The sequence below is a fragment of the Dipodomys spectabilis genome, unplaced genomic scaffold (assembly GCF_019054845.1).
Source record: "Dipodomys spectabilis isolate Male_0828 unplaced genomic scaffold, ASM1905484v1 ptg000288l, whole genome shotgun sequence".
In the NCBI taxonomy this organism is placed as follows: domain Eukaryota; kingdom Metazoa; phylum Chordata; class Mammalia; order Rodentia; family Heteromyidae; genus Dipodomys; species Dipodomys spectabilis.
Window position 1 is genome coordinate 5,086,120 of NW_024870965.1, and position 20,397 is coordinate 5,106,516.

The 20,397-nt window shown below is 38.0% G+C and overlaps 1 protein-coding gene across 7 annotated transcripts in view; it reads right to left on the reverse strand.

Annotated features, from left to right (window-relative positions):
- Positions 1-20,397, reverse strand: part of Cep170 (centrosomal protein 170) — a 92,216-nt gene that overhangs the window by 54,130 nt on the left and 17,689 nt on the right. For all 7 annotated transcript variants that reach the window (XM_042701215.1, XM_042701219.1, XM_042701214.1 and 4 more), the window contains exons 2-6: positions 15,858-16,004; positions 12,295-12,384; positions 6,436-6,514; positions 1,769-1,827; positions 1,518-1,680 (exon numbers count right to left, since the gene is read on the reverse strand). In XM_042701215.1, coding sequence (XP_042557149.1) covers positions 1,518-1,680; positions 1,769-1,827; positions 6,436-6,514; positions 12,295-12,384; positions 15,858-15,962 — 496 coding nt within the window. In that variant the 5' untranslated portion in view covers positions 15,963-16,004. The remainder of the gene's footprint in view (positions 1-1,517; positions 1,681-1,768; positions 1,828-6,435; positions 6,515-12,294; positions 12,385-15,857; positions 16,005-20,397) is intronic.

Below are 20,397 nucleotides of genomic sequence, written 5' to 3' on the forward strand. Positions count from 1 at the left end.
AGCGTGAATTTACACTAGCTTTTAATACTTTTTTTTATAGCTCCTGCAACTGTAATTAATCTGATAACATTTTGATGATGCAAAAATCATCAGATTTAAAACTTTCTCTTACATGACAAAACAGGAAAATTACAGAGCAATTTCTTTGATAAATCCAGATGCAAAAATTCTCAACAAAATACTTACAAACAAAATTCAACACATTGAAAAGATTGTAATATACCATGAAAAAAAGTTCCTTTTAATTTCAATTATGAAAATTATGAAAAATGCAAACAGAATATACTGATTTCCTTCTAATATTTAAAATTATTTCTCCTAAATAAGAATATTAAGCATAACTACATACAATTGCAACAATTATGTTTTCTAACTTTGATTTTGGGTTATGAGTTTTGAAATCAGTCGCTTGACCCATGCCCCTTAGACCTTTTCTCCATTTTTTTTTTTGTCAGTTGTGGGGCTTTAACTCTGGGCCTGGGTGCTGTCCCTCACGTCTTCAGCTCAAGGTTAGCGCTCTACCACTCTGAGCCACACCACCACTTCCGGTTTTCTGGTGGTTTATTTGAGATAACAGTCTCATGGCCTTTCCTACCTGAGCTGGCTCTGAACTGCGATCCTCAGATCTCAGCCTTCTGAGTAGCTAGGATTACAGGTGTGAGCCACAGGTGCCTGGCTATGTTTAGTTTTTTTATTTTTTTTGTCGGTTGTGGGGCCTTCACTCTGGGGCCTGGGCGCTCTCCCTCAGCTCTTCAGCTGAAGGCTAGCGCTCTACCTCTTAAGCCACAGCACCACTTCCGGCTTTTTCTGCTTATGTGGTGCTGAGGAATCGAACCCAGGGCCTCATGCATGCAAGGTAAGCACTCTACCACTGAGCCACCTTCCCAGCCCCCCATGTTTAATTTTTTTGGATAGAGTTTTGAACTTCTATCCTGGAGGCTGGTCTCAGACTATACTCATGTCTCTTAGGTATCTTGGATGAACCACAATGCCTAACTTGTTGATTGAGATGGGGTCTTGCTCACTTTTTGTCTGTGCTTACCTTAAACCATTCTACTTACTCTACACTTCCTGGGATTACAGGCATGAGCTACCATACCTGGCTGTGCTTTATAATGCTTAATAATGAAATCATCAGCTGCATTAAGATACACTGTGGAAGCCGGGTACTGGTGGCTCACTCCTGTAATCCTAGGCTGAGATCTGAGGATCACTGTTCAAAGACAGCCCGGGCAGGAAAGTCCATGAGACTCTTACCTCCAATAAACCACTCAGAAAACCAGAAGCAGTGCTGTGTCTCTAGTAGAAGAGTGCTAGCCTTGAGTGAAGAGCTGAGGGACAGCACCCACGCCCAGAGTTCAAGCCCCATGACAAAAAAAATACACTGTGAAATCATCATTTTTATATGTGTACATTTTTATATGTACACAGCAAGTTGTTTTTGTTTTTTTTTTTGAGAACTAATGCAATTTCTTCCAAGCCAAGTACAGTAAGGTGTTTCTGGGAAATAGGCTTACCTGTGGATTTCTCCTCAGCCTTCAAGGCCTCTGTGGCTTTGTGTGGCACTTCTGAAGCAGCATCTGCAACCTTTGCATCCACACTTTTGGCACTTGCAGATTTTGACAATTCTGATTCTGAAGATTTCTGAGACAATTGAAGCTGAATAGTAAACTTCTCATGCTAGGAAACATTTAAAAATTGAAGTGATACATCGTGAATGAAACCAAGCCCGCAAATGCTTTGTCCATGAAAGAAGGGTGAGTTTTACCTTAAGAGCTTCCTCAGGGACCCTCAGCTCTCCTCGAACTACAGTGAAAAGATTTGTATGTAAACGGGGCTAAGGAAGAATAGAACTCTGAAATCTTGGTAACCAGCTTCAACCTAATTTAAAAGACTGCCTTAGTTCAAAGACTAGCCACAGTGGAATATGAATATAAAATGTTGAACATACTTACAAATATAAAAATTTCATCTTAAGTACTTTAAAAATCCCTAGAGCAAGTATTTCTAAACTTTAGGTAACATTGGCTTTTAAAAAACAAATAAGGAGAGCTCAAACACATTTTAATTTTTGTAAAATGACCTGTTTATGATGAAGAAAAAGCACTGAGAATCAAGCTTTATTGATGAAAATATAAGTCTGCCTTAAGTGATTACTCAAGAGCAAATCCTGAAGGAATTTAATTACTCAGATTTTCATGCATTTGGATAAAAATAAAGTTCATTTTACAAGTGCAAAAGAAATGCTATAACTAAAGTCTTATGACAACCACTACTCCTTTCAACCATGTACTGTAAACCAGGGTCACATTACATTATCAAACAACAGATTCCATACAGATCAGAACACAGTACTAGATATGAATGCCTTCATTATCATGCTCCAAGAATAATGCCTCTATACATTTAAAAGCTTTACTAATGATCTTATTCCCCCTCATTACTTCACCTGTAAAGAAAGGACCTTTAAACCATGCACTACAATCTATTCTTCTGTATTAATTTATAATACTCATCTATCGCTTCTAGGGTAGAAAATTAATTAGCATGACTAATTGGGGGTAAAGGCAACTTCCAAAACATAATAGAAGCAGTAAACTTACTAACATAACTGTTTAGAATTGTGATGAACTTTGGAGAATGTCTAATCAAATCCATTAACTTTTGTTCTTGTTTTACTTTAGATAAAGATTTGGGTACAGGAGAGAGAGAAGCTAATACAAGAATCTAGTTACAGAATCCAGCCCAGGGCTTTCCTATCACTTCATATCGCTCCTAATAGCTTTGAAATACTAAAACTTTCCTTTTCTGCTAAGTACATACACTGTCCTATATCTGCTGGTATCTATAGAATACACACCTCATAACTAAAAATAAGTAACTATTAGCAATATTTTACCCCCAAGACTCTTAAATTGTCTGGAAAATATTCACAGCATTCCTACCTTTTTAATGGAAATAATAGCATTAAGAAATTGTAGTGATTTGCTCTCGATAGGAAATGTAAGTAATTCTAGTATTTTGTAAGGACTTCCTGGGCTTCAGGTTTACCTCTTGGTAATATGTGAAGGTTATTATTTAGGGCTAGTCTGGGCTGTCCTGAGATTTAGATGGGTTTTAGGTCAGAGAGGAACTAAGAGGGCCCATGCCTCTTAGTTCAAATACTTTAACTCCAAAAAGTTGCTTGAATGTGGACATAAGACTACCTCAAGAGTTCTTGTGTATGTCATCAATTTATCTGTAAACTTCACATACCTACAGGATTTGGAGACTACCCAAGCCCAGGCTTCCTTCAAAGCTTATGGTGCTGCTCTAAGTTGTTAAAGAGTTATTTTTAATTTGCTAATCAATAAAAATTTGATAAACTAAGCACAATTACTCATGTCAATAAATTACAAAAAGCTTAAACATTTATTATTAAAAATAATACCTAGGCCCAATGAACATTTATGGAGTGTTTGCTCTCAAACAGAATGTACATCCTTTTCACATAGCATTTATCTAGACCAAATTCTGTGCTATGGAAAAACAGCAATAAATTCAAAAGGATTTGAGATAGATTTCAGAATATACAACTTAGTAAAGTTCTGTTCACTGACTAAAAGAGAATTAAAAATCAATAACAGATCTCTGCAAAACTCTTCAAATATTTGGAATGAACTTATATAACTCAAAGAAGAAATCAAAAGGTTAATTAGAAAGCATACAGAACAGAAAAACAATATTTAGGAGGAATTCTATAGCACTGAACACATGTATAACAAAAGGAGGTCTCATCTGAATGATGCCAATTACTAACTAAAAAAAAAAAAAAGGAAACAGAGACACCAGAATGCAATTTAAAAAGTAGAATGCTGCTGTTGCTAGTAGCTTATGCCTATAACCCTAGCTACTCAGGGAGCTGAGATCTGAGGATTGAGGTTTGAAGCTAGCCTAGGCAAAAAAGTCCTGAGACTCTTTATCTCTAACTACCAGAAAACCAGAAGTGGAGCTGTGGTTGAAAGTGGTAGAGGCTCAACACTCACTGTACAACCCTGAGAAAGTTGTCTGGTATGAAACATTTGCCTTAAGACAATTTTAGATAAGACATAGACATAGTATGAGTTGTTGTATTAGGAAAAATCTGCTAGTTTACTATATTACTGTGCAATATATATATAAATTATAAAGTATAAATTATTTCTTAAATTTCTTCTCCTTTTTTTCTGAGACATCCTTAGCTTCTATCTTCAGGGCTCAAGTAATCCTCCAGAGACTAGGATTAGAGACAGGTGTATAGTACAGTACCCATTTTATAGATTCTTCTTGAATTTGTATTCTAAATTAATTTCTTTCTAGTTTTATTTAAATGTTTTAATATTCTCATATATTTTAAAATATCTATATAAAAATTAAGGAGGTATAGAAATACAAAATATATTTGCATTTGATTGTCTGATAAAACTTATTCTGGTTGAAAATGAAGACTTACATACTAACATTCTTGAATGTATATTCTTTTGTATTGCCTTTTATCAGTTATACAGGGAGGGAACATATTGTTACATTTCTACATGCTAAATGCATACTCTTACATAAAACATACATACATGTGTATGTGTGTGCTGGGAGTGGGGCTTGAACTCAGGGCCTTGAGCTCTTGCTGAGCTTTTTCGATTATAGTTGGTGCTGTACCACTTGCGCCATGCCTCCAGCTCTGGAGATGTGTGTCTTGGATTTTTCTGCCTTGAAATTGATCCTTAGATCTTAACCTCCTGAGTAGCTAGGATTATAGGCATGAACCACTGGTGCCTAGTGGTATGTGTATTTTAAATATACAATTGATAAATATTTAAGGGGTTGATATTTAGATATTCATTTGGGTTTTCAAGAATAAATATAAGATGTGCTACAAAATTTTTTCTAAGTTTACATTTAAATTTTAAAAAATTTTATATTTCACAAATTTTAAGTGTTAGTATTCTTTAAGTGCATTCACTGAGCACCACTACTTTAGAGAACACTACAAATTTCTCTATTAGTGATAAAATCCACCCAAACTGCCAATGTTCAATGCATTTTTTTTTTCTACCGAAATCCAAAAATACACAGCAATTAGAGTTAACTGGGTGTCCATGGCTCATACCTCTTATCCTAGCTACTCAGGAAGCTGAGATCTGAGGATTGCAGTTCTAGGCTACACTGACAGGAAAGTCTGTGAGACTTTTATCGCCACTTAACCATCAAAAAGGTAGAAGTTGATGTGTGGCTCAAGTTGTAGAGTGCTAGTCCTGAGCACACAAACTCAGGGGCAGTACCCATGCCCTGAGTTCAAGACACAGAACCAGCATAATGTAGAGCACCTATATTTTAATCACATATAAGTAAGTCCTTTGTACAAAGATTTCTGCCTCGTACAAATAGGAATGTTTTGATTCTTTTTTTTTCTTTTTGTTTTGATTCTTCAATTATATTCCTTCCTACTACTGGAGCTTGTTTAAGCTACCCTATATAGAATAATACAATCTTGTCTCTATTTAGCTATTAAGACTGAAAATTTTTTTTTGGGGGGGGGGAAGGTAGGGGAAACTGGGATTTGAAGTCAGGTTCTTGCAGTTGTTAGGCAGGTGCCTTATAATTTTGAGCCACAACTCTAGCCTTTTTGGCTTTATTTTTCAGGAAGGGTCTCACATTTTTTCTAAAGTCAGCCTCAGACTGTTATCCTACCACCTTCACTTCCCACATAACTTGAGGGACAAATATGGACCCATATTACCACACCAGGCTTACTGATTGAGGGTTCTTGTTAACTGTTTACCTGGGCTTGCATTGAACCATAAGCTTTCTGATCTGCCTTCCAAGGAGCTGAGATTACAAACAGCAGGCCTATCTTTAAACAATAGAAATTCAAATACACACTAAACATCCAGAGTATTGTTATTAGAAAGCACATGATGCTGAAAGTTTGAATTAAATAGGTAACATAGATGTAATGCCTAAAGGAGTTAGAGTAAGGGGAACAGTTGGAAGGAAAGGTAGGTTGAAATTCTTACATTCTCTCCAGGAGGTTGATGTGTATCACTGTAAGCTACCTGAGAAGAATTCCTGAGCTGAGCAAAAATGAAATGTTCTCCAGGCCCTTTCTCCAGTTACATTCTTTGGTACACAAATTATATGTGCAACAGTACTGCAGGGAGACTGTTGGTAAGACTACACAAAGAGTAAGAGAAGAAATCTAGCCGAGTCTATCAATTTTTCAATAATTATTTTTAGGAATAGACATAGTAACTAAAAAAATATTTCTGAATATGTATTATTTTAACATGGGAAGGGATCCAAAAAACAAATTTCTAATATATTTATATTAATAATTCTTCTATCTCAAAATGTTAATTTATACCAGAGCAAATATTTTTGAATACATTTTAATAAATGAACAAAATCACATAAGGATATCATATCCAAATCTCAGCTTATCTTCAAGCTTCAAAGTGATATAAGTCTGTTCTGGAATCCTTACATCATTCACAAAAGTCTGCAATTAGAAAAGATGTTAGGTTACATATGATGTATAATTTCGCACATTCCATGCAATCAAATTCTCAAACCTCATACATGTCACATATCGTATACATATACATATGGTGGCCAACACAGCTTGTGCATCTATCCTCAGATGCACTATGTATCCTACATCATGATATATTATTCTATAGCAATCCTTTCTCAGTATTACTGACAGCAAACAAAGAACATGGTGCTGCCAAGATGAATATAGGCACTTAGCACCATTCTGAAAATGATGCCAAGAAAGCTCCTACTCTGAAGCTGACAAACTGTAAAGAGAGAAATATTTAACTCTTAATATATCAAGCTTTACTGATTGCAACTGTAGCATTTAAGGAACAATATATTTGTGAGGATTGATATTTTATCACTTTTATTTTTAACATTATCCCAAAGAATAAAAAGAAACCACTTAAGAAAAAAAAAATTTCTTCCCTGTGCTGGTGGCTCAAGCCTGTAATCCTAGCTACTCAGGAGGCTGAGATCTGAGGATCGTGGTTCAAAGCCAGCCCAGGCAGAAAAGACCATGAAACTCCTATCTCCAATTAACCACTAGAAAACCAGAAGCGGCGCTGTAGCTCAAGTGGTAGAGCGCTCGCCTTGAGCTGAAGGGCTGAGGGACAGCACCCAGGCCCAGAGTTCAAGCCCCATGACTGACGAAAAAAGAAAAATAAAATTTCTATGTTACAACTGCTAGATAGCGTCTCTGGATAATCTTATGAATCTAAGATGCGTTATGGAATTTTAGTGAAGTAATGTTTTCTATATTTTGAAAATCTGCTGGTTTATAATCATTTTAATTGTTTCATCTTTATTCAGTTATTTCTAACAATGCAAAAAATTACTTAAATAGTAATTACTTAAAATACTTAAGTAGTAAGACAAAAGAATAGCAGAATCACCTTATACAGCAGTCATTATTCAACAATATACCGCAAACCGTAAAATAAACTATGAACAGTTTAAATTTTCTAGTGGGAACAAATGAAGATAATGAGGAATAAAGTTAGTTTTAATAAAATACTTTTAATTTAACCCAGTATATTCCAAAAGTGTGCCATTTCAATAAACAATAAAGAAAAATCATCAAGATTTTTTTTTTTTTTTTTGGGTCCGGTCGTGGGGCCTGAACTCTGGGCCTGGGCACTGTCCCTCAGCTCTTCAGCTCAAGGCTAGCGCTCTACCACTTGAGCCACAGCGCCACTTCCGGCTTTTTTCTTTTTGCTTATGTGGTGCTGAGGAATCGAACCCAGGGCCTCATGCATGCAAGGCAAGCGCTCTACCACTGAGCCACCTTCCCAGCCCCAATCATCAAGATTTTTTTTTTTTTTTTGGGTCCGGTCATGGGCCTGAACTCTGGGCCTGGGCACTGTCCCTCAGCTCTTCAGCTCAAGGCTAGCGCTCTACCACTTGAGCCACAGCGCCACTTCCGGCTTTTTTCTTTTTGCTTATGTGGTGCTGAGGAATCGAACCCAGGGCCTCTTGCATGCAAGGCAAGCGCTCTACCACTGAGCCACCTTCCCAGCCCTCATCAAGATTTTTATATGCATGTGTATATAAAAATATATATATACCCAGGTGTCAGTGGCTCATGCTTACAATCCTAACTACTCAGGAGGCTGAGACCTGAGGATCACAGTTTGAAGCCAGCCTGGGCAGGAAAGTCCGTGAGATTCTTTATCTCAATTAACCTCCAGAAAACCAGAAGTGGCACTGTGGCTCAAGTAGAGTGCTAGCCTTGAGCTGAAGAGCTCAAGGACAGAGCCCAGGCTGAGTTCAGGCCCCATGACTGACTAAATAAATAATATATAAATTATTTTTATTTTGGTACTAAGTCTTTGAAATTTTGACTAGTCACATTTCAAGTACTCAATAGCCAGCCACATGGCTCATGGCTACTATAAAGAGAAGCACAGACCTCAAGGAATATTTCACAGTGAAACAAGTCATCATTTTATCATCCTTCAGTTTTCTTATTGCAAGGCCTAAAATACTACAGTATGAGCTTTCCAAGAAGACATAAAAGACATCTGGCACTACTATCTTTGTGAGGTTTTGTTTTTTTTTTTATGCTAAACTATCAAAGAGCACTAATGAAAATTCAGAATTTCTGATTTAATGTCCATAAAGCAAAGAGAACAGGCAGAAAGATTTCTCATTTATAAAAAATATAACAAGACACAGATGGCACCATTCTATAGACTAAGATACAAAGATAAATGATACCATGAGAAAAATTATGAGGCCTTCAGGCCTTCAGAGAAAAATGATCATATGTTAACTTTCTTTAACCCAAGAATCAGTGAGAATAGAATGTTTCTAAGGACAAAAAGAAAACAAGGTATATTCATCCAGTTATATATTCAATAAGAATCATACAGTATTTTCTAGTAAGAATCTGATTTTGTATTTTAAAAGAAATGTTTCCAGTATTTTTTTCTGAGTGTGTTCTGGTATTTCTGTGGTACAGTTGGTAAGTCAACAAAAGCTCAAAGCCAATTGTCTACTGCAAGGTGACTAAAGAGGAAAACTAATAATGTATATACAAAATGATGTAGAAATGAAATTATGAGATTTATCCATCTTCTATTTGTTTATAAATCTAAAAATAGTTTTCAAGAACAAAATAATTAAAACATAAAATGATTTGCTTTGAAAATGAGTTAAATGAGTTAAAAAGCTATTAAAGTTTTATTTTGGTTTTTATTTTGGGTCCGGTCGTGGGCCTGGACTCTGAGCCTGGGCGCTGCCCCTCAGCTCTTCAGCTCAAGGCTATTAAAATTTTTAAAAAGCTAGTTGACCATATCAGAACAAAAATAAACAAAAATAGTAATTTATAGCCAACTAGAGATGTACCTGACTTTTGGAACCAGCCAATACTTAGCAAGTGGCAGTACATCACAGGTGAATGTATCCTACCTGGTAAACAGTTGACTGCCTTCAAGTAACACTACTGTCCATTGAGTGCCTTTGAAAACTAGGAAAGTACAGAATAAAAATTTGCTTACCATACCTAAGCAAAATTTCAGATTATTTTTATTCTTTCTGTATGCTTACTTCTATAAATTATTTGTGAAAAAACTTGAAGTATATGTGAAGTTAAAAGATTCTCTGGACACAGATAAATGGTAAAAGGTGATGATTATTTCTGCTTGCATTCTGAAAGGTAAAAACTAGAATTCATTAGAAGAACACTAGAGCAAATGTGGAGATCATTTAGAGATTTTCTTTGGTAAATTGAAACCTTCCTTCCTTGTAAATTCCATTTCTCCATTCTACTTAATTTCAGAACACATGGAGAGCTTGTTTGGAAAGGTTCCCCGTGGTGAGGAAGGTTAGAGGGCCTCTAGTGCTGAATAATAAAGTACATGAAAGGACTATGCTATTATGGTCATATTCTCAAATTTCTATGCACAATTAGCTCCTTGTAATATGTCATAATAATACTTCCTAGGTCTACAAAAGAAATTGGCTTGAACTCTGGGCCTGGGCACTGTCCCTCAGCTCTTCAGCTCAAGGCGAGCACTCTACCACTTGAGCCACAGTGCCACTTCTGGTTTTCTGGTGGTTTATTGGAGATAAGAGTCTCATGGATTTTCCTGCCTGAGCTGGCTTTGAACCTCGATCCTCAGATCTCAGCTTCCTGAGTAGCTAGGATTATAGGCGTGAGCCACCAGTGCCTGGCTGAAATTGGCAATCTTAATTCCAATCACAGACATATATAAACAGTTAATTACTTCTAAATCACAATTCAATCTGATTCAGAAATTATCTTTTCTTTTTTTGGTCAGTTCTAGGGCTTGAACTCAAGGGTCTGAGCACTGTCTCTGAGCTTCTTTTGCTCAAGGCTAGTGTTCTACCATTTGAACCATGGTGCCACTGCCAGCTTTTTCTGAGTAGTTTATTGGAGTTAAAAGTTACACAGACTTTCCTGCTTGGGCTGACTTTGAACTGTGATCCTCAGATTTCAGCTTTCTGAGTAGTTAGGATTACAGGTATGAGCCACGGGTGCCTGGTTTCAAAAGTAATCTTAAATCACAACTTTCCAACATACTGTATAGAGAGGTTGAAATGTGGAGCTGGGAGGGTGGCTCAGTGGTAGAGTGCTTGCCTTGCATGCATGAGGCCCTGGGTTCGATTCCTCAGCACCACATAAGCAGAAGAAAAAAAAAAACTGGAGAGGTTGAAATGTGAATGCTTCTAGGACTTATAAACTCTAAATCAGATTCATTTCTAAAATAAGCATGTGAGAATGTTTTAAAGTTATGGGTTTTTTTTGTTGTTGTGTTTTTGTTTTTGTCAGTCAAGGGGCTTGAACTCAGAGCTTGGGTGCTATCCCCAAGCTTTTACACTCAAGGTTAGAGCTCTACTACTTTGAGCCACAGCACCACTTCCAGTTTTCTAGAAGGTAATTGGAGATAAAGAGTCTCAAGGACTTTCCTGCCCCAGCTGGCCTCAAACCATAATAATCTTCATATATATCTTAGTCTCCGGAGTAGCTTGTAATCACAAGCATGAGCCACTGGTGCTGGCTTAAAGTTATATTCTTAAGTTTATCAAAATACAGTATAATTACAAAACAGAAAAGCCCAGGAAAACAAAAGCATAAACATATTAATTCACTGATTTCTGTATGCAGAAGATAAACAAGTAGGTACATAATTAAGAGGAATTAGGAGTCAATTTTATTTAAATCTATCTCATAGTCAATCAAAAATACATTTACTCAAAAGGCCTAAAATGACTATCAGAGCCATTTAAAATCTGATTGCTCAACTCTCCTAAATATAAAGCATTCATAGGGTGACTTTATGTACCAGCCAGTTTTCAGAGATCATGAAACAATTTTTAACATGCTATTATGACAGAAATATTCCCTAAAGTTTAAAAAGAGCTAGGAAATAAGCCAGACAAAATTTCAGCTCACAAACATGTAAGTCAAAACATCTGGGAGAAAATCTCCTGCAGGTCTAAAATTATAAAAGGAAGAGAGAAATTTTTAAATAGCAACAGGGAAAAAGTAATTCTAGTAAACCAAGTAAGAAACATACTAAGCCTGGTGCTGGTGGCTCACATCTGTAATCCTAGCTACTCAGGAGGCTGAGATCTGAGGATCATGGTTCAAAGCCAGCCCAGGCAGGAAACTCAATGAGACTCTTTTTTTTGGGGAGGTCTGGTCGGGGGGCCTGAACTCTGGGCCTGGGTGCTGTCCCTGAGCTCTTCAGTTCAAGGCTAGCACTCTACCACTTGAGCCACAGCGCCACTTCTGGCCTTTTTCTTTTTGCTTATGTGGAGCTGAGGAATCGAATCCAGGGCCTCAGTCATGCAAGGCAAGGGCTCTACCACAGAGCCACCTTCCCAGCCCCTCCATGAGACTCTTATCTCCAATAAACTACTAGAAAACCAGAAGTGATGCTGTGGCTCAAGCGGTACAGTGCTCACCTTAAGCTGAAGAGCTGAGGGATAGTGCCCAAGCCCAGAGTTCAAGCCCCATGACCGCCACCCCCCCCAAAAAAAACAAACACACTAATAAATTACATACAGGAAGCTAAGTAAGATTTGTTTCTATTGCAACATCATTCAATCACAACTTTACCTCTTGTGTAAAGGTGGAAGAAAAATGGGGTACAGAAAAAGGAGTTATAATCGAGGCCTCAGAGTCTAGAACAGTAATTCAGACTCAGGTCTCTGAACTACAGCCCCTGTGCTGGTACATCAGAAAGAGGAAGCTGTGAGAAATCAACTTACCCCATTCAGGCTGCCTAAATCTTTCACCAAATGTTCATCTGCAGCGGTATCATAATTGATTACGGCATGTTGCTTATCCACACTGCGAGACTGAAAAGAATTTTTAAAGTTAATAAATACAATGAAATACTAAAATACTACAAAAGATTTTAAACTAGATATATTATTAGATTAGTTGACAGAACAAATACCAAACAAAAGTATATTAAATGAGATTAAAATTGTGTTACTACACAACACAAATCTGGCATCATTCCCCAAAGAAGAAATTAACAACATTAAAAAAGAATATTCTTTCTACTCAATGTACATGTTCTAATTTTGAGAGAATTTAATGTAGACGACTTTGTTAAATATATCACATTACATTTAAAACATATGAAACTTTTACATAGAAACCATGAGAATTAGGTTGTAATATTTTTGTATATATTTTTTATTGAAAAAATACTGTACAGAGAGGTCACAGTTACATGAGGAAGGTAATGAGTACAGTTCCTATTGAGCATTGTTACCTCCTCCTTGTAGTGTGTGTGTGTGTGTGTGTGTGTGTGTGTGTGTATGTGTATATATATATATATATATTTCCTTTTTTTTTTTGTCAGTTATGAGGTCTGAACTCCCTCAGCTCTTCAGCCCAAGGCTAGCGCTCTACCACCTGAGCCACAGCGCCTGGCTTTTTCTGCTTATATGGTGCTGAGGAATCAAACCTATGGACTCATGCATACAAGGCAAGCAATCTACCACTGAGTCACCTTTCCAGTCCCCTCCTTGTAATATTTTATATATGTTTTTCTCCATGATTTTTGGGGTAGAATCCAGGCCTGTGTGTGCTAGGTAAGGGATATACCACTGATCTACATCCATCCTTTATGTATCTTGTTATTTAAAAAAAAACACACACAAAAAAAAACAGTACCTGAAGAATCTTTTTCTTTTTATTTCCTGCCAGTGCCGGGGCTTAAACTCAGTATCTGGTTACTGTCCCTGAGCTTCTTTTTTTCAAGATTAGTACTCTACCAAATAAGCCACATAACCAGCCCCAAATCTTTTTTTGTCACTCATGAGGCTTGAACTCTGGGTCTGGGCACTGTCCCTAAGCTCTTCAGCTCAAGACTAGTACTCTACCATTTGAGCCACAGTGCCGCTTCCAGTTTTCTGGTGGTTAATTGGAGATAAAAGTCTCACGGACATTCCTGCCTGGGCTGGCTTTGAACCGTGATCCTCAGATCTCAGCTTCCTGAGCAACTAGGATTACAGGCATGAGCCACCAGTGCCCAACTCTGAATTTTTTTCTTTAAATACTGGAAATTATAATTGTACAGCAATCCAAAGACGTAAAAGAGTCATAATGAGGTATCTTTGTCTCTAATTATCCTTACTTGAAATGTGGATTCTAAAACTGGGTTTCTTGGGTGAGCTTTATGAGTGAAAGAAAGCCAATAAAAAGGAATTTTTAAAAAGTTTTTTCTTCACTGTATTTTTTTATTGTGAAAATACCATACAGAGGGGTTACAATTACATGAGTAAAAAAGTTTTGTTTTTTTTTTTTTTTGGTCCGGTCGTGGGGCCTGAACTCTGGGACTGGGCGCTGTCCCTCAACTCTTTAGCTCAAGGCTAGCGCTCTACCACTTGAGCCACAGCGCCACTGCCGGCTTTTTTCTTTTTGCTTATGTGGTGCTGAGGAATCGAATCCAGGGCCTCAGGCATGCAAGGCAAGCGCTCTACCACTGAGCCACCTTCCCAGCCCCTAAAAAAGTTTTTTAAAGTTGCTTTTGAGTCCCTTTTAAAGTTCTCTTCCATTTTCTCCCCAAAGTCAGTTGTTTGTACATCATTTATAAGCCTTAGGAAACTGCTACTGAAAAAAAGTATCAGTACAATCACAGGAAGAAATAGCTTGGGAACCAATGAATCTGAACTTTAAAACCACTTATTATAAGGTAGCTATGTAAACTTTGATATTAAGCAGCAAAGGTGGCACCAGAAATAGCGAGGAAATATGGCTTGTACTTTACTGTCTAATATATAAAGAACTTGGAAGTTACTACTTCCTCTCTCATTAGAAAAATGTGGAATAAGCTGGGTGTTGGTGGCCCATACCTATAATCTTAGCTACTCAGGAGTCTGAGACCTGAAGATCCCAGTTCAAATGCAGTAAAGGTAGTTAAGTGTGTAGAGACGCTTATCTCCAACAAATCACCAAAAAGCCAGAAGTGGAGCTGTGGCTTGAGTGGTAGAGTACTAACCTTCTGCACAAATCTCAGGGACATCACCTAGGCCCTGAGTTTATGCCCCAAGACCACCGTCCCCCCATGAAATGAAACAAACAAAACTCAAAAAGTTATCTTGGGATCGGGTTGGGCTAAGAAGGAGGATGGATAATGATGAATACAGTCAAAGTGTTTGTTTCTATGTATGAAAGTAGAAGAAAACCTATGTATGAAAATGGAAATTGTTTTAGGAAGGAGGAAGAAGGGTAAGAGGAGCAGAGGGGTTGAGATTGATGAGAATACACTATATACATATGTGGAAGTATCACAATGAAACACTTTGTACAATTATATTAATTGTAAAATATTTAAAAAAATAAAAACAAAGGGGCTGGGAAGGTGGCTCAGTGGTAGAGCGCTTGTCTTGCATGCATGAGGCCCTGGGTTCGATTCCTCAGCACCACATAAGCAAAAAGAAAAAAGCCGGAAGTGGCGCTGTGGCTCAAGTGGTAGAGTGCTAGCCTTGAGCTGAAATGCTGAGGGACAGCGCCCACGCCCAGAGTTCAGGCCCACGACCAGATCCCCCCAAAAATAAAATAAATAAAAAATAAAAACAAAAAAAAAAACAATAAAAACAACAGTAACACCTCATCGCAGAAGGCAAGCTGCCAAGTGGGAAGTATGGGGATAAGTGAAAAGAGAACAGCTTGCCAAGAGGCAGACGGCTTGAGACATAAAAACTCATAGCACAATCTAAATGAGGCCATCATCTTTTCTTTTCATAACGTCTTATTTCCAGAAGCCCAACATGTATGTACGTCAAGGCAAAGATAAGGAAACATCACATGCCTCCATCGGGGTGAGGAAAAAGGTATCCCAATTGGAATATACCTAGGGTATTCTGTTCCCCATTCAAAAACTTGTGCTCAAGATGTGGAGGAGGGATGGCAGGGAGGGTAGGGGAAAAACAAAGAAGGTAACAATGCTTGATAGGAAATGTACTCATTACCTTACTCATGTAACTGTAACCCTCTGTACAGTATTTTTACAATAAAAAATGTATTAAAAAAAAAAAAACCAGGGGCTGGGAAGGTGGCTCAGTGGTAGAGCGCTTGCCTTGCATGCATGAGGCCTTGGGTTTGATTCCTCAGCACCACATAAGCAAAAAGAAAAAAGCCGGAAGTGGCGCTGTGGCTCAAGTGGTAGAGTGCTAGCCTTGAGCTGAAGAGTTGAGGGACAGCGCCCAGGCCCAGAGTTCAGGCCCCATGACCAGATCCTAAATAAATAAATAGTTGAGTTTTTTTTGTTTGTTTTTTTTGAGGTGAGTAGTGACATACAAAAGATAGAACATACCTGCAGCATGAGCTCGCAGTCATCTCTCCCAACAAAAATCATTTCCCGAGGCAGCCTGTGGCGAGTGCCTCCACTGCTCACCAAAAACCAGGATGTTAAGCTCATTTTCTGCTTAGTGTCTTGAGTCCTTGGCAAAGCTACGTCATCCTGCAATAGGGAAAGATACACTTAGCTATAGTACCTATTCACAAATCCTAAGTAAGCCCAACCTCAGTACTGCAACATCAACCTTTTTATACCCAATAGTTTAAGTTGTCATGTGTTATGTAAGCCCACACATTTCACTAAGAGTACAATTAAAGAGAAAAGGATTTTTTTTTAAAGTAGGTGGTCTGTCAGTAAAGTTTTAAAATAGCGTATGAAAGTCTATAATCTTCAAGTAAGTGTCCACATTAGTACAATGATAACATTAGAAAGTAGCTGTGCTGTACAAATAATGTCTTATAGTTTTAAGAAGAATAAATTTAAAATAAGCATACATGGTATCTAGTTAGTAACAACTGAGGCCAAAAATGAACTATTAGCTAGGCACAGTGGCTACTAAACCTAGCTATTTTGGAAGCAGAGACCAAAGGATTGTAATTAGATGCTAAGCAGGGCAAAAGTTAACGGACTCCCATATCTCAACCAATAGCTGGGGATAGTGGTACACACCTGCCTTCCCAGCTATACAGAAAATAATGCATACCATGATCATAGTACAGGCAGGCTATCATGAGCAAAATATGAGACACTATGTAAAAATAACAAAAGCAAAAAGGGTTAGAGGGATGGTTTGGTGGTACAGTGCCTCTCTAGAAAGAAAAAGCTTCCATTTCAAACCTTGTACTACCAAAACAAAACCAAACACCCTGTTATTTTCTGAGAAACAACAATGAAATCACCTAATTTTCAAAATGTAAAATTTTAATTCTTTATTGGGTTTTGAGATCACATAGTGGCTTCTGCTCCGTAAGTGGGAATGAATATAAAGCTGCTATGTTTTTATCTGGAAATCTCACTTTCCCGCCACTTCTTCAGTTTTTTAATTCTCTTTTTTCTATTATTACTAACACTCAGCATACATAACACACTATCTGGCAGGCTGTTTTTTGCAGATGCTAAGGTATGTCCAATCCAGGTTCCTTTAAATGATAGAAGAGATCTTTGGGTTTGAACTTGTGTAAGACATGACCCAGGTTTTACTGAGATGTGAAAGCAGTCATATTATTTTTTAGCTTCCAGATTAATCAACAAGACATGGAAGTTACAGTGCACTTTCTGAGTAAAATTCCAATCATACGTCCTAAGTGATTTTGTGTATTCATATACACACAAAGTATCTGTGATAGATTTATAATAACATATAACTGAATATAATTACTGAAGGATCTGCCTCTCCCGCCTCTGCTCAATCTTTTTATGTATCCAAGGATGGAATATGAAGGATTGAATCCTGCCTTATTCCCCTGGGTCAAGCAAAGCACTAAGTGCGTGCTCATGTGCTTATCCACAGGCAAGTCATTCCGACCTTGGCCCCCAGGAGACAATGGCCCCTACACCACAGCATTCCACTGTAGGCCTGGCCAAGGACATTGCTCTTGGCTTCCAAGAGACCATAGCCCATTTTTATCCTCTGCTTCCTTGTTAAGATCTATATAAGCCAACCCCCCAAATCCAGTCCCTTGCACAACCTCCAAACCTGCAGGAAGGTCTGTGCCCCTCGCTGCTCCTCAATAAACAGTCCTTACCTGTTGACGATCGAGTCTGACCTATTCCTTTTCTATTCTCCTCCATTTTCCCAACAATTACAATATATAATCATAATTTATAGAGTACAACTAAATCTATATTATTTTTGTATATAGTAATGCTTCTACAATTTAGGTATGTTATCTATAAAAAGGAAGAAATCAAATACACAAAACTGAGAGAAAGATATAACTACAGAAAATATCTGAAGAAACTATTTTTGAACTCTGATACGTATTAAAGTTAAGCTTCAGTCTTTCCATGGCAGTAGTTACTATCATTCATTACCTGTCTACTATACCAGTAACTACAGGACCCTGGAGACAAAACAGGCAATAAGAATCTACTCTTCAAGTAACAGATGAAGCATCCTTGGGCTTGTTTTTTGGTGCTGGACCTGGGACTTGAACCCCAAGGCCCAAGTGCTGTCCCTGAGCTTTTGTGCACAAGGCTAGCATTCTACCACTTGAACCACAGTTCTACTTTTGGCTTTTTGGTGGTGTTTGGATGTAAGAGTCTCATAGACTACTGAGGGGCTGGCACAAAGGCTAGCCACCACTCTTCAATCATCCTTGGCTTCTGTAGTTTCCAAGGGATTAATAAAGAGAGTATATGTTAGTTTTCCTTATTTTTTTTGAACACCTTTGAAATCATCTTTATTAGGTCACTAGCTGAGTGAAGAGATGATAGAACAGACTTTACTGACCACACACAGTGGTTATGCACCTAAGATGCATAGGCCATAAAGAGAAGGTTTCAGCACTTAAGATTCAGTAATAATTGAAGATTCAATGGAAAAATCTAAATCTGAAGATATCAATATACACATTAAAGAATCCCAACATACTGTAAGCAGAAGTCAAAGAGATTCCCTAAGAAGACATGTTACAAAGTATCAAAACTTAAAAAACGTTGATTGATTGATTTTTGCTGGTCCTGGGGCTTGAACTCAGGGGCTAGGCCCTGTCCCTGAGTCTCTTTGTGCCGAAGGCTAGTGTTCTACCACTTGAGCCACAGTGCCACTTCCAGTTTTCATAGACTTCCTGCCTGGGCTGGCTTTGAACCGCGATCCTCAGATCTCAGCCTCCTGAGTAGCTAGGATTACAGGCATGAGCCACCGGTGCCTGGACATATTTTCAAGTACTAGTGTGCTGAGAAACGCTGCCTCCCCCTTACATTCTCCATCCCTACATCATTCACCTTGTCCATCTCACCACACAGGTGCTGCATTGCCTCACGCCACAGGTGAGGACATTACAGAACACTAGAGCCAACACTCACATGTTATTAAAATTTTAAAGCTTCCAATATATAAATTAAGCGTTGTGTTATGCACACAGAGGAAAGTGTATAAAGTGTGTACACAAAGTGTACACGGCACAGACATCTCCACAGGCAAGGAGGCCTTCTGTACTTCAGGGCAGTTTCAAACTTTTTCATTTTTCGCTGTGGGGTGTAAACTCAGGGTCTTACACTTGCTAGGCTAGCGCACTATTGCTAAAGGCACACCTCCAATACTTCCAATTTTTTTTTTTTTTGCCAGTCCTGGGGCTTGAACTCAGGGCCTGGGCACTGTCCCTGAGCTTCTTTTGTTCAAAGCTAGCATTCTACCGCCTGAAGCACAGTGCCACTTCTGGCTCTTTCTATGTACGTGGTACTGAGGAATCAAACCCAGGGCGTCATGCATGATAGGCAAGCACTCTGCCACTAAGTCACATTCACAGCACTCAATGTAATTTTTAAAAAGCCACTCAGCCCAGTATCTGCGTGTATTTCTCCATTTTTAAACAAGACATGTAAAAAAAAAAAACTACTCATTTCGTTTTCTATCATCAGATAGTCCACTATTATAAGGAAAACATGAACTTTACAAAAATGCACATATTCAACATGAACCATACTTCGAATTTGAAGCTCTTCCTATAACAGCAATATGCAGCATGATTCTGTCTATGATCAAGATACTTTCAATGGCTGCAAGATACACTCTCAGACAGCCCTGCCATAATGGAACAAACAACTGACATCTACCATAGATTAATTACATTTCTAGAGGAAAGATATGTGATTTTGCCTTGTAGTCTTTTCTACTTATCATGAGATTTTGGGGATATAACCTGCTTGTTATTTGAGGACTGTCTGGGAAGTAATGCATCTTTAAGTGAATATTATAGTATGTACTTAAAGACAGCTACACTAGCCCCAGACAATACAGCATTATGGGACCATTACTGTATATGTGGCCAATCATTGACTAAATATCATTATACTGAATGTGACTTTATGTATTTTTGTCTGCCTTAGCATGAGCCATACTGAACACTCAGGTTTCCCAGAGTTCTAACAATTTTCTCTAAATCAAAGACTGGCTAAGAATGGTTTAATAGAATTTTTTTTTTTTTTTTTTTGGTCGTTCGTAGGGCTTGAACTCTGGGTCTGGGTCTGTCCCTCAGCTCTTCAGCTCAAGGCAAGTGCTCTACCACTTGAGCCACAGTACTATTTCTGGTTTTCTGGTGGTTTATTTGAGATAAGAGTCTCATGGACTTTTCTGCCCAGGCTGGCTTTTACCCACGATCCTCAGATCTCAGCCTCCTGAATAGCTAGGATTACAGGCGTGAGCCACCAGGGCCCAGCGGTTTAATAGAATTTTATTGGAACGTAAGCATACTTCTACTTTACACATGAAGAGTTAAATAGCTGCAACAGAGATCAAATAGCTCCAAAGCCTAAAGTTTATACAGAACTGATACCAGTTTTCAGTTTTACCACTTTGGGTGAAATAATTTTAAATATATTTCACATTTATCTA